Source organism: Lonchura striata, chromosome 2 (genome assembly GCF_046129695.1).
Source record: "Lonchura striata isolate bLonStr1 chromosome 2, bLonStr1.mat, whole genome shotgun sequence".
Classification (NCBI taxonomy): domain Eukaryota; kingdom Metazoa; phylum Chordata; class Aves; order Passeriformes; family Estrildidae; genus Lonchura; species Lonchura striata.
This window is the reverse complement of record NC_134604.1, coordinates 13,282,676-13,295,323: the sequence shown is the minus strand read 5'-3', so window position 1 is coordinate 13,295,323 and position 12,648 is coordinate 13,282,676. Positions and strand designations below refer to the sequence as shown.

General features: G+C 37.2%; 1 protein-coding gene across 4 annotated transcripts in view; it reads right to left on the bottom strand.

The window, feature by feature from the left end:
• CADM2 (cell adhesion molecule 2) overlaps window positions 1–12,648 on the bottom strand; it is a 590,742-nt gene that overhangs the window by 79,518 nt on the left and 498,576 nt on the right. For all 4 annotated transcript variants that reach the window (XM_021541252.3, XM_021541238.3, XM_021541246.3 and 1 more), the window contains one exon: window positions 11,022–11,112. In XM_021541252.3, the coding sequence (XP_021396927.1) occupies window positions 11,022–11,112 (91 nt within the window). The remainder of the gene's footprint in view (window positions 1–11,021; window positions 11,113–12,648) is intronic.

The following is a 12,648-nucleotide window of genomic DNA, read 5'->3' as shown; positions in this document are numbered from 1 at the left end:
AATGTTTCCCTTCTATATCAAATAGGCCACACAAGGTTCATTTTATGTGTTCTTCAAAGATTGTTTAAAAATGTTTATAAAATAGACTTTTCGTTCTGCAAAAGGAATTCAGACCCCATTAAACATTTGAGTTTTGTTTTTTTTTTTTCTTTTGGGCGGGGGTTTCTCTTTCTTTTTTTTTTTTTTTTTTTTTTTTTTTTTTTTAATTCAGATGTCTGCTAATTCTAGTCCTTCTTATAAATTTTAGTATTTGAGAAGATGTCTGTTCTACAGATTTCTGGGATCTCTCCTGAAGCTCTGTTGTCCTGCCCTAGCCAGGTGGTGTTAAGCATTAAGTTTCCAGTCACAGTTTATAATTCATCAATCTCATCCTTGAATTCCCTTTGAATGCTGGGGTAAAACCTTCTGGTCCTGCTGACTTCCTACTGCTCATTTTGCCTGTTTGTTCCACAACCACCTCCAAAGCCCATTTAAATCTTGCTGGTGAGCACCTGAGAAAAGAGGGAATCAGTCTTTAATGTTCCCAGTTTCCTCTGCCACAGGAAACATGGATGTAGGAAATCCATCTGGCTTCCCTGTAAACCTTGATTCTCAGTTGATCATAAAAATCAACTTTCCATTATTTAATTTAAAAATAATTTTTATTTTCAAGTTTCTTTTCTAGTTATTCCTTTAGTATTCTACTTTCTTTTTCTAGGTATTCCTTTAATATTCCTGCTTACTGATTTTTTATATTTAATCTGCCAAGATCTAAGAATCTTCTCTTTCATTTGGAAAACAATTTCAGCTTTTCAAATTATAGCTTTGCCCTTATTATTACGTTGATTCCTTTTCTGTTTAGCATCACCAGCTTCTTCTTCTCAAGGGATTCTGCTAGATGATATATATTGACCCTGTGGTTCTAAACTCTTTTTTTATTTCTCTAACATAGTCCTCAGGCTGCCTGGAATGATTTAGTTCTCTTAGTTGGCCCTTATAACTCCTTTTAAACAAGATTCTTCATTATTATGTAGTTCCCCTTTTTGATGTTGATTATCATATAATTGCCCAGAGTATTTTTTGCCTCTAGGTGCAAACAGCAAATAAATACTTTTTAAAGTATTCATTCAGAAGATGGTGCTGACAGCTCCCTCAATCTGTGCCACCCTTTGGAAGATTCTAGAAATTATGTGTACAAGGTAGGAACATAGGTTAGGGATATTTGAGAGCAATAGAAAGTAAAAACAAAACAAAACAAAACCCCCACAAACAAACAAAAAAACCTACCTAATAAAAAATCATAATCAAAAAGCAATAGTAAGTAGAAACACTGATCTATCTCCCACTTACCTCCCTCCTCCTGCAGGGTATCACAATCCCTCCCACCAGCATTTCTTAACCCTTGGTAAATCTTTACAATTCCATCTTAAAAATGGCCAATCCAGTGCTCCTAAGCAGGATTAAATCAACACAATGGGAAGAGGTGATCCAGGTGCAGGGGTTGTCCTGCAGACCCTGGAGGAAAATATACTGGAGCAGCATTCTCCTGTGCAAGACTGCAAATCTCAGACTCAGTCTTTCCTCGACTCTTAAATAATTTAAGTTTTGGAAACAGTTTACCGTGGTGCTTAGAATAGTATGGATGTGGAAATTTTTAACCAGCCAAACTCAGGTCTGAGAAATCTCCAAGATCTTCCTTGCAATGCAAAAACTAGCTCATCCAAACAATGAATAATTAGTTACACTAATAATAAATTAACACAATCTATTACTTCTCTTACCTGTTTACTGCCATGCCTGTCAGAACCACAACCCTATTTATCTTGTCATCTCCATTTTTTCTGAGGTTCTGCTCATCAAAGAGCAGTGTATAGCTCCTCTAGAAGGATGGGGATTTACCCTGCTAGCTTACACCACCTACATATTCTCAAGGTACTCTGCTGTTGTAAATGTGGGGCAAAAATGTAGATATTCAATGAGCTGGTGCTCCCCAAGACATTTGGGTGTTCCACATAACATCTGCTACGCAAATTCCTGAATAGTGAAACATAACAGTATAACCAGCATGACTTACACTGAAAAAGTTATACTAATGTGTCTTTTTGTATTCTACTGCTAGTGGTTGATTCAAAAACTCTATAATTTTATGTGCAACTGTAGCTAAACACTTGTCTACAGAATCTAAGTACCTAAAAGGCTGAATGTCACATCCTTTCCCAAAACTTCTTTCTCATGTTTCAACTTGCAGTCTAGTACTTACTTAGAATTACCTGCTCTGTATTTCAATTTTATCTATTATTCTATCCCACAGGCCTTTTTTATTTTAGCATGTGTTTCCACCTGAGAGCAAGGAAAAGAATTATTTCAAAAGCCGTACACATGCAAAATGGATTTAATGAGCACTAAAAACGCTGTGTGCAGTTGTTTTTCATACTGTACTTTCTGCACTTTTATGGGTAAACACTACAAAAAAGGGATGCTTAAAAAAGAGGAAAAGCAATTATTGAATTGAGCCTATTAGGCAATGTGATCATTTTACAGAACACTAAAGGGGAAGTTCTTAAGCACTGCAGGAGGCTTTATTGTAAAGTGTAATTTTCAGACAGCCACTAATGCTCCCACCTGCTCCTTTTTGTGTCACACTTTTTATAACACCAATTTCTCTGCTTTTTGCAAAATACTGGGGAAAAGAAAAATTACAAAAAAGTGTAGAATGTCCCAGATGTGAAAAGAAGATACAAGCTCCCAGAAGGACGGGATATTTAATACAAAATGAAATTTAATCTATTGAATATATATACTGTATCTCAGCAAAAGTGTTACCTGCTTCATAATATGTTATCTACTACATCCTCGCATAATTATACAGTGGAGGTGTAATGTCAATTAAATATTGGTGTAGAAATTCTCAAGATGAATATTTACACAATCCTTTAAAATAATTGCCTTTAGCTGCAAAGACAAACTGCCTATCTGGAAAGTTTCACCAGGCAGATTTTTTTCCTACAATTCATATGACATTCTTCACAAGATTTTAAAACATTTTACTGAAAATGAGTACTCATAATGCTCATTTTCAGTAAAATGTTCTAAATGTTCTCATAATATACATATAATGTATAATAGATGTGCACTAAATCAAGGCAGGAGATATATTAACATAACCTCCTTCAAAATTGCAGTAATTAAAAAATTGGTCAACATTTCTCTGTGGTTGACAATAACCACAGGAAACAGAGTGATTAACCTCAGCTGACATGGGATATATCACATCAGATAAAATTAACAAGAGGGTGGGTTTGAGTTAACAACCACCTACTCAAACAGAATAAGTTCCTTTTGGAGAAATAGAAGCCCACACTTCTCCAAACAGAAAAAAAAAAAAAAAAAATACAGACAGCCTAAATGGGATAAAGACACAGAGGTGAAAAAGCAATGTTTAAAAAAAAAAAAAAGACAAAGTAAGAACATTTCAAGAAACTATAACAAGGGCAAAGAGACAGGCAGGACAGAGATACCAGTAGTATTTGCAGAAGACAGGTTCTATCTAACTGCTGAACAAGCCAAATTCAAAGAAAGACAACTTGGAATGGACAGAGGGCAAGACAAAAGACAGGATTAGGAGAACCTGAGCTATCCTGAGAGCTGTTCCCAGTGACAAAGAACACAGGGCTGAGAACTTTGAGGAGAGTTTCTTACCCTTCTCTAAGTCTATATCCACAGATAAAATACCCTGACCTATATATGTAGGCATTTATTCAAGCATATATTTAAAGAACCTTGCCCAAAGCTGTGTGTGAAATGTGTCCCTGGAAACTTCACTGTAAACTCAGAGTGTTCAGAAGGCATAAATCAGATTAAGATATTTTAGCTAACACTAGTTCTGGGATCAAGGCAGAGAACATCAGGGAGGCCCCTGGTTACTTAAATGCACAGCAGCTTTGTTCAAAGCCATCCACCTTTCTGCTAAGACAAAGAGCTAAACATAAAGCAGTGAAACTCCAGTACCTAGTACCTAAATTCCCTCCTCTTTCCCCCCCCCACCCCACTTACTTGATTTCCCTTGTAGATGGTCCTTTCCAGAGAAACCAGAGACTCTTACAATTCAGGATTCCTTATGTACCAATGTGCATGAAGCTTAAGGGAGAAATACTTTCATACCACATTCGTGTTTTGCAAGAGTAATATTTCATCATGGGTATGGACAAATCCATCCAATTTTCCAAATCATTAATATTTATTGATACTGCCTTTGCTTCCAATTTGAGCTGTGGATTCATTCTGCATGGTGATTTATAAACACAGAAACATGGATGCTTTTCCAGATTCATTATGATAATTCATATAGGCAGAATTGATACCAGCATTCCTTTCTAGGCTGCTAGGTACTCATGGCACAAACCCAGATAGCAGTGAATAAAATCCATGTAGAAAATGAGATAATTTCTTACAGAACCTTCATCTCACCAACCAGAGAAGCCAGGAAGTGAGTCCTATCAAAGCAGGGCAGGAAAAACTGTCCATGGACAAAAGGCTGGCCATTAGACTGGTGACTCAGAGGCTAAACCTGACATTAGGATGCAGTTTCAAAGCAATATTGGCAAACTGCTTGCACCAAAATGTTAATGGCTGAATATCAAGTAGGTTTCTGCAATTTTCTGCCCCAGATTCTGATTTCACTCTTGAGCACAGGTTTGTAGGCATGCTAAGAACTCACTGTTACCACTCAAACCAAGGATGAGCTACCTCCTGAGTGGGATGCTGTGTCACTCCAAAATACTCTTGGGAAAATAGGGACTGTGATCAATGCTAGACATAAAATATACACAAAATACACTATTTGTTGATTTTGAACTTAGGACTTTTTACTGCTTCATTTCCCAGCTGCAGATTTGAGGCAAGTGAATAATCTAATCATACAAAGGTGTGGTAAAAATAAACATTTAAATATTTGCTAAGTTCTCAGATATGATGGAAAAAAAAAAGAAACAAACATATGAAGAGTATGAAGGAACTCTAATTCCCTCTTCTTAGGGTATACATCAAATAAGACATACAGGTCATTCATAGCTACCATTCATAATTACTGTTTCACCTGAAGGAGCCAAAAATCCTCCTCAAAGGTTATATCCTGCCACAGTTTTCAGGAAGAAAATCACTATCATGTTTGGTTTTGGTGGTGCTTTTCTCTATAACTTTCATGAGCTCACAAATAATATTATTCTAATGAAGGATACCTATGTGCATTTTCTGAAATAATACAAAGAAAATCAGGATATTCCTCCTAGTACTTCTCAAAATGCCTTCCTTAGGTTCAGTTGTTTTTCCACTTGGAATTAGTTTGAACTAAGGCAAGTATTCAGAGGAAGGAAGAGATTTTCTGCTTTTTTCTTTACAATACCTTTAATCCTTAAGCCTGTGACAAAATGATGCATGAGATAAATTTCTCCATGATTTTTTCAACTTCCAAACATGTGAAACTGCAGAAATGGCAGGATCTGTAGGTGATAAAGACAGTGCATGTTGTCTGCTCTGACTCTAGCAAGTCTTTGGTGACTGTCTCCATTCATTGTACCTAGGCTGGGATGTCACTGTCACCTGGATGTTTCTACCACTCCATGGTTGAAAAACTGACTGGACCACTGATGCAGCTGAAGGAACACTCTACCCAGGGAATGGCTAAAAGTAGATTTCTTCAGGAGTCCATCCTGGGTCCTGTTTAACTTTTTAATACCAAAGACCTGGTAGAATGTGCTGATTAAGCTGGCTGCACTGATATTTCTGAGGGGAAGCCACTGTTCAGAGGGGCTTCTATGGCCTGGAGGAAATGGCCAACAGGTTCCTCATGGGGGGCAGGGAACAACAAGGAGATAAAATTCAACATCTAAGCTGAGAAGAACCTGGAAGTTGTGGCCAACAGCAGATTTAACTAGAGCCAGCTTGAGTCCAGGCTTGGCTGCTTTCAGGTGACTGAACAGGAGTTGACTCCCTTCACTGGCATTCCTCTGCCTCACCTGGAGCCCTGCCAGGTCCTTCTCAAATGAATCAGCCACTCTCTCTCTGGGTTCCCTGGGTGGTGAGGGTTTCCTGTTATTGTTAGTATTTGTTTCCACCAGCCTTTGCAAAATGTTTGTCTCACTCAAGGGAGTCTTCTTTAAACAGATGCTAGAAAAGACAGGACAATGTGTGGGAATACCATACACATCATTTACAATGACTTTATAGCCCAAGCCTTTCTCTTTGGTGTGCACACATTATTAAAAGTGAACACCTTTTCTTACATTAAAATGTTTATTTGTCCATACTTTATACTACTCTGTACATATTAGTGTTTGGTTTTGGTTGTGCTTTTCTCTATAACTTTATAAGCTCACAAATAGTGTAATTCTAATGAAGGATATCTATGTAAGTTTTCTGAAATAAAAATCTTCCCTATTTATCTCAAACAAGGCCAAATATTCACTTTACATTAGTCAACCAACTGTACTATGATTCCCCTGAGTTTCATGGAATGGAAAGACATTTCTCTAAAGCACACAGGAGACAGCTAACTTTTTCTTTGTTTCCTGTGCCCTAATTATTCCATTATATTTTGACGTCCTTTCTCCTGAAATGACACTGACTTTAAAAACTCACATATTTCATGCATGCTTTGATGAGAGTAGTGACTAAGAATATTAAATATTGAACCTTTCATTATGGGTCAGTTTTTGAATTTACTTTTGGGGCAGTTTTGAGTCACTAGACTATATTGTTAAGACACAACAGTGTATAGAAGTTACAGCTTGTGATAAGAAAACATTGGCTTTTAAAAAATTTTGTAAGCATAGATGACTGTAAATTATCATTTTGTTCTTTACTTTCTGTATTTTTTACAGCTACCTCATGTTTATTTTAAAATACTCAAAATACTGTCAAGCAATATGATTTCAGAAAAGTCTAGACATTACATAAAAAGGATGTCTATGATTTCTGAAGTTTAATTACATTTTCTTCTTTGGAAAATAAACAAAGTCTCTGTAAAACTATATTATGCTAAAAGAAGAAATAAATTAAGATGCAATAACACCTTACATATATATTAGGTAAGCTCATTGATTAAAATATTACAGACTGACAGCTGTCCAGGGATCCAGCCAAAAACACTGGAAAAGAAAGCAGTGCTAAGAATTGAAAAGGGAAGAGATTCAATTTGGTTTGAAACTACATAACAGTACCTCCAAAAAGAAATGCTGTTGAATAGTCATATCAAGCAGAGAGTTATGGAGAGAAATACATTTCTACCTGTAATTTGGACAAAACAAAAGAAGCCCAAAACACAACAACCCTGGACATCAATATAATCACAATTTTCAACAGTGTGAAGAAACCAGTGACTGAGTTTTGCAAAAGGAAATACTAAGCTAATATAAATACACATATTCAAAGTTTTCCAAAAGAAAATTCTTAAATTTTTCATGCCAACTGGGCATTTATCAATTGGACAAAATCCTCACAAATGCTATATCTCAAGATCCCTTACAATATTACATATAATAGAGTGCATCATGTTTATCTGAGGTAAACTGATGAATATATTTCTTTTTTTGCTTTGCATCAACAGAAAACTTTAATTGAAAATGTCACAGATTTTTCCATAAAATATTCCAAACACCAGCCTTCTGCTGCTGTTTCTTAGAGCTGGTGCCTGAAGTGCTACACAACTGGGTCAGAGCATCACCAAATCCACGTGGCCTGCCTCTGCAAAACCATCACAGAACAGGCAGGCAGGAAGCCTGATATTGATATCATCCCACTTCCACAGCAGCAGCACAGTGGTTACCCAAAATAAGGTCGTTTTCAGCTCCTGCCTCGAAGTAACAGAAATTAGCACAGGGGCAGACTGGAGCCAGAGCTGTCCTCATCCTCCCAGTGAGGAGCAGAGGTGAAACTGCACAGTTACAGAATTAGTGCAGTCTGTCTTTCACCCTCCTATTTTGCCTCACTGAATCACATTTCCATTTTCCTCTCCATGCCCTCTCCCACGCCTCCAGCTTCTCCCCCTTAGCCCACCCTCAACATCCCTGTTCCAACATTGGGATCTCTGTACCAAGGCCACAAAGTTGGGGTGACATGAGCTCATCCACAGCAACTGGGAACCCCGGAGGCTGGGAAAATCCCAGCCCATCTCACACGCTGTGACAACTGATGCTGCTCACATCCAAGGGTCTGAGGACATTTTTCCTCCTGTCCAAAGTCATGGCTAATGACTGGCCAAGAGAAATCTTATATCCTACATTGTGAAACCTCAGCAGGGCCCTAGCTCTAACCCCCACTACAGTTCTCTGTAGTTACTCTCTGTCCCTGGAGCATCCCTGGAGGATGCTGTTTCAGCAAGAGATGCAGAGTGCAGTTGATATCTCAGAGGTGCTGGTTTCAGCAAGTCTTCCCTCCCATTTCCTGCTACAGGACTGAAAGTTAGGAAGGGCTTTCCCTCAGGACTGTATTGTAGATTGGAAACACAGGATCAGGGTAATGATGCAAGTGGTTTGAGGGACAGAATCCCTTCCAGGAAGGTGATTCGCCTTTCACAGTGATAAGCAGTAAGATGGTGTCAGTACATTCCAGTTTTAGCCTTATCCTGCTTTTCCCCTTTGGAAAAGAATTCCTCAGCAGCAGCTATCAGTATCATCAATGTCACCACAGCCACCACCTGGCTTCACCCTTTCTCAGTTTTCATCTCAAATGCCACTTGGAAGCTTGTGAAAATTGCTCTGGGATACAAGAGAAATGCACCTCTAAGTAAGTGTTCATTTACTGCTGCCTAGAGGAAACAGGAGAGACTGTTGTGCCTGTGACATAAAGTACACAGAATTAACCCATAGTGTGCAAACAGCTGTGAAGGACCATGGCTGGCCCTGAGCTCTCCATGAAGCCCACAATTCATCACTTACCTTGTGACACTGACATATCTGAGCTCAGTGGACCTGTCCAATTCCTCTCTCTCTCCCAGCCAGAGGTACTCACAATGCAGGTTGGGGGCATGACATTCCTGTTTCTCATGCTAAGCCACTGCAAACTGCTCCCAGGAGGATGCCTATTTCTTACTGGCCCTGTGCCATCAAAAACTGACCTAATGAAGCAGTGCAGAGCAACTGAAGTTGGCAGTGCCTGTGGCCTGGACAATTAGAGGTGCATTTATTGGCAAAATATTTGATTGCCCCAAAGGCTACCACATTCAGGTTCCCTGTCTTGATAATTCTGTAATGTGAAGTATTTTTTTTCCTCTTTCAAAACCACATGTCAGTTTTGCATTTGAATCCTTTAAGGACAGAACAGAGCTTTACTTAGAATAAATAAATAAATCAGTAAACACCTTAATTAGAGCTCTCTTTTAATTATTAAGTTATAATTAGTGCCTCCTAGTTTATAAAGTATGTCCAGAATATTATGCCTACCAAATAGGCAATATTGTGTATGTCAAGGTATGTCACTTTTACTCCTCTGATTCTTTCCCTGATCCTGCTGTGAGCGAGGAGCTGAGTGGGGCTAGAATGCCTCAAGTCTATTAGCCAAAAAGAGCACTTCATCTGTTAAGTCTGAGATAAGGAAAATACTAAATATCACCCAGCCAATGATGCACTCAGGGCAATCAGTGCTGACCTCTCTCCTAAAATTAAGCACTTGCACATCTTCAGCAGATTTTGAAAATAAGGGGGAAACAGACTCTACCTCTTCATATGCAGGGAAATATTCACTGGATATGAGATAAAAGGATAACTCCTTCTCCTTCAGGTACCTTATAAAAGCCAGAGATGGCTCACAATGGATTTTTGTGTTACTGACAGAAGTATTTTTCGCAGAAATACACATACATCAGAAGTACACAGGTACAGAAAAGACCAATCATATAGAGCATCAGGTCAGACTAATTAGGTTGACTTCCAGTGTTTTGGTCTTAAGCAGGGAAGAAGCATGATCTAGGTGCTCACCCAGTCAAGATCTGGATGAAGGAGTTGCTTTAAAATGATGCAGGCACATAATATTAAAATATTAAAAAAAAAAAAAAGTACCTATGGAGTTTAAATTATGCCAGGCATAACTCAGAAGAGCTTTTCAAAATAGAAATTTTGGACTTAAATGCTTTCCTTGACCTAAATCTGACTTCAGGCACCTACATAAAGCAATTCCATGTAGACACTAAAATTACACCAGGGAGAAAATCAGCCATAAATGACATGATTTTTGTCATGTAATTTGCACCTTTTTTAGGTTCAAAATATTATTCCATTACCATTTTCAAGACCATTCTAAATCTGAGTATCATCATGACACTATATATTGATCTTTTGAGTATAAGATCAATATTTAAGAAACTTGATTCATAATAACTAAATATTAAGCAATATTAAGCAATTGGATTATATATATATGTATTTATGAGCAAATATATAACAGCCCCTCTGAGAAGTTAACTGTTTTCAAGAGTCAAGTCTATTTAAGTAGTAGATTCTGTGCAAGGGTTAGCCTCTGCAGATTTGTCTTTAAAGATATTAATAGCAAGGATGCTAATTCCAAAGAAAAACAATTTACATTCTTAAAGCAGGCTACACTTTTCCAAATCCTGGTAGAAAGAGGCAGCCAGCTTGCACATATAATTAAACTTCAAATTCCCCTGTAAATGGCAGTCAAAGTTCGATTTTTTTTCTTTTTTTGAGGCTGGTTGATGTAGGAAGATTTTCATGAGATGTTTTCTCCTCTATCATCAGTTTAATGATGTAAACAGAGATAGATTAAATGTGCACACCTTTCAGGTTGACATACCTGATGGGAAAAAAAAAATCTCACAGCTGGAATTCTTCCTGAAAACTAAAATAGATGACAAATAAAAGAGCAATCTTCTATAGACACTTAATGAAGACAGGCTTCAAGGGGTTTTCTACACCAGAGAGTACTTTACACCCCAGGAGGAGACAATGCCAGTAGATTTCTGCAGCTGAGGATTGCAGTCACAGCAGAATAAGTAAAATAACAAAAAACATATTACTTGTTAAATCACTTACACTGGTTTTCCTTTGGATTCACAAGTCAAAATTATAGATTGTCCTTCTTCAGGCCATGAATTGGAAGAAATGATTTTAACTAAAGGTGTATCTAGGAAGAAAAAAATAGACAACTTGTTGATATACACAAAAAAGATTTATTATCTAAGAGTACATTCTTCTCTATTTACAACAGACTAAACTACAGATTTAATTTACACTTGGAGACAGTTTCATATGGAGCCTTGTGCAATTTCCATTGTCTTCAGGAAGGCAATAAAAATGACCAATGTAACTAAACCAGTAACTTTTTATATCCCTAGGAGACACAGATAGAAAGCATGTGTATACTAAGAAAAAACAATTTTTTTATTTCTGTATTTGATGCAAATACTCCATTGACTATCCAAAAGTCTGATATCTAACAACAAGATAAATAAAAAAAAAATCTAGGATGAATAACAAGTACTCCATGCAATTGTTTGCCTATTTTTAGGCTGATATGATGGAATGCTACTATTAGAGGAATGAATGCAATAGTGTACATTTGAATAAGAACCCTTTTGTTGTTGCAGAAGCTTGAAACTCATAATAAGAAAGCTACAATGGGCTTTCAGATAAAATACCTTGTTACAGACATTTTACAGGATATTATTTCTGAAATGCAATAAAGCTGCCCCTAAACCATAACAATCTTAAACAGAATTTGCAAAGAGAATGTTTCAAATATCTGCCAAAAGTACTACAGAGGAATCTGCAATCTGTCTAATGTGTTTGGATTAGTTTTATAGTTTTAATTGCAAAAAATACACAATACAGCTACTGTGAATTCATGCCAAATAAGCATTTGAAATAGATCTTTAACTTTTAAAATAGTTGCCACCTGGCTTGCAAGAATATATTTTCATAGTCAACATATGACTGAGAGGGCCACCTTTATAAGGAAAAAAAAAAAAAAAGAAAGGAATGTATCACATTTTTTCCTTAGGAAGAAGAAAAACAAATTTCATTGTCAGAGTGGAAAAAAAAAATCAGATTAAGTATAAAAGTTTATATTTGTCCTCATGGTTTCTTTCTCTATAGCTTCCTAATACAAATCACTTTATCATGCAAATCTAGGATACCTAAGTTTTGTCTCATTCAATTTGCAGTTGCTCTTTTCCTTAGCAGTGACACCACAGATGCCCTCTCATCAAGTAAATGTGAAAGAGCATGATAATACTACCCCACAAAATCAACCGAAAAAAGAATTAAAAAGATATGCTGTAAAAAAAAAATATTCTAATTTTTGATTTTTTATTTTTACACACCACGGAGTAACAGCATGGCACAAGACAAGAAGAGGGAAAGGCTTAGTGCAGGCTCTCTGTAATTCCACTGAAAGTATTTTCAGCATCATTCAGCTTTCGAGAACAGCTGCTCTAACCTTACACCAGTAGCAAATCTGCTCCACAAGTTCATACTTTTAAGGACCCTGCAAACCATTATGCAGGTGACTAATCCTTTGGAGCCCAGGCTGGCATTTGCTTCATTTTTAGCACATGCTGAAGGCACTGACCTCAAGTGCCTTAATAAATCAGGGCATCAAGTACTTCTGTGATTTCAGTGGTGCTGTTGAAGATGAATAAATTACTCTCTTGACTATACA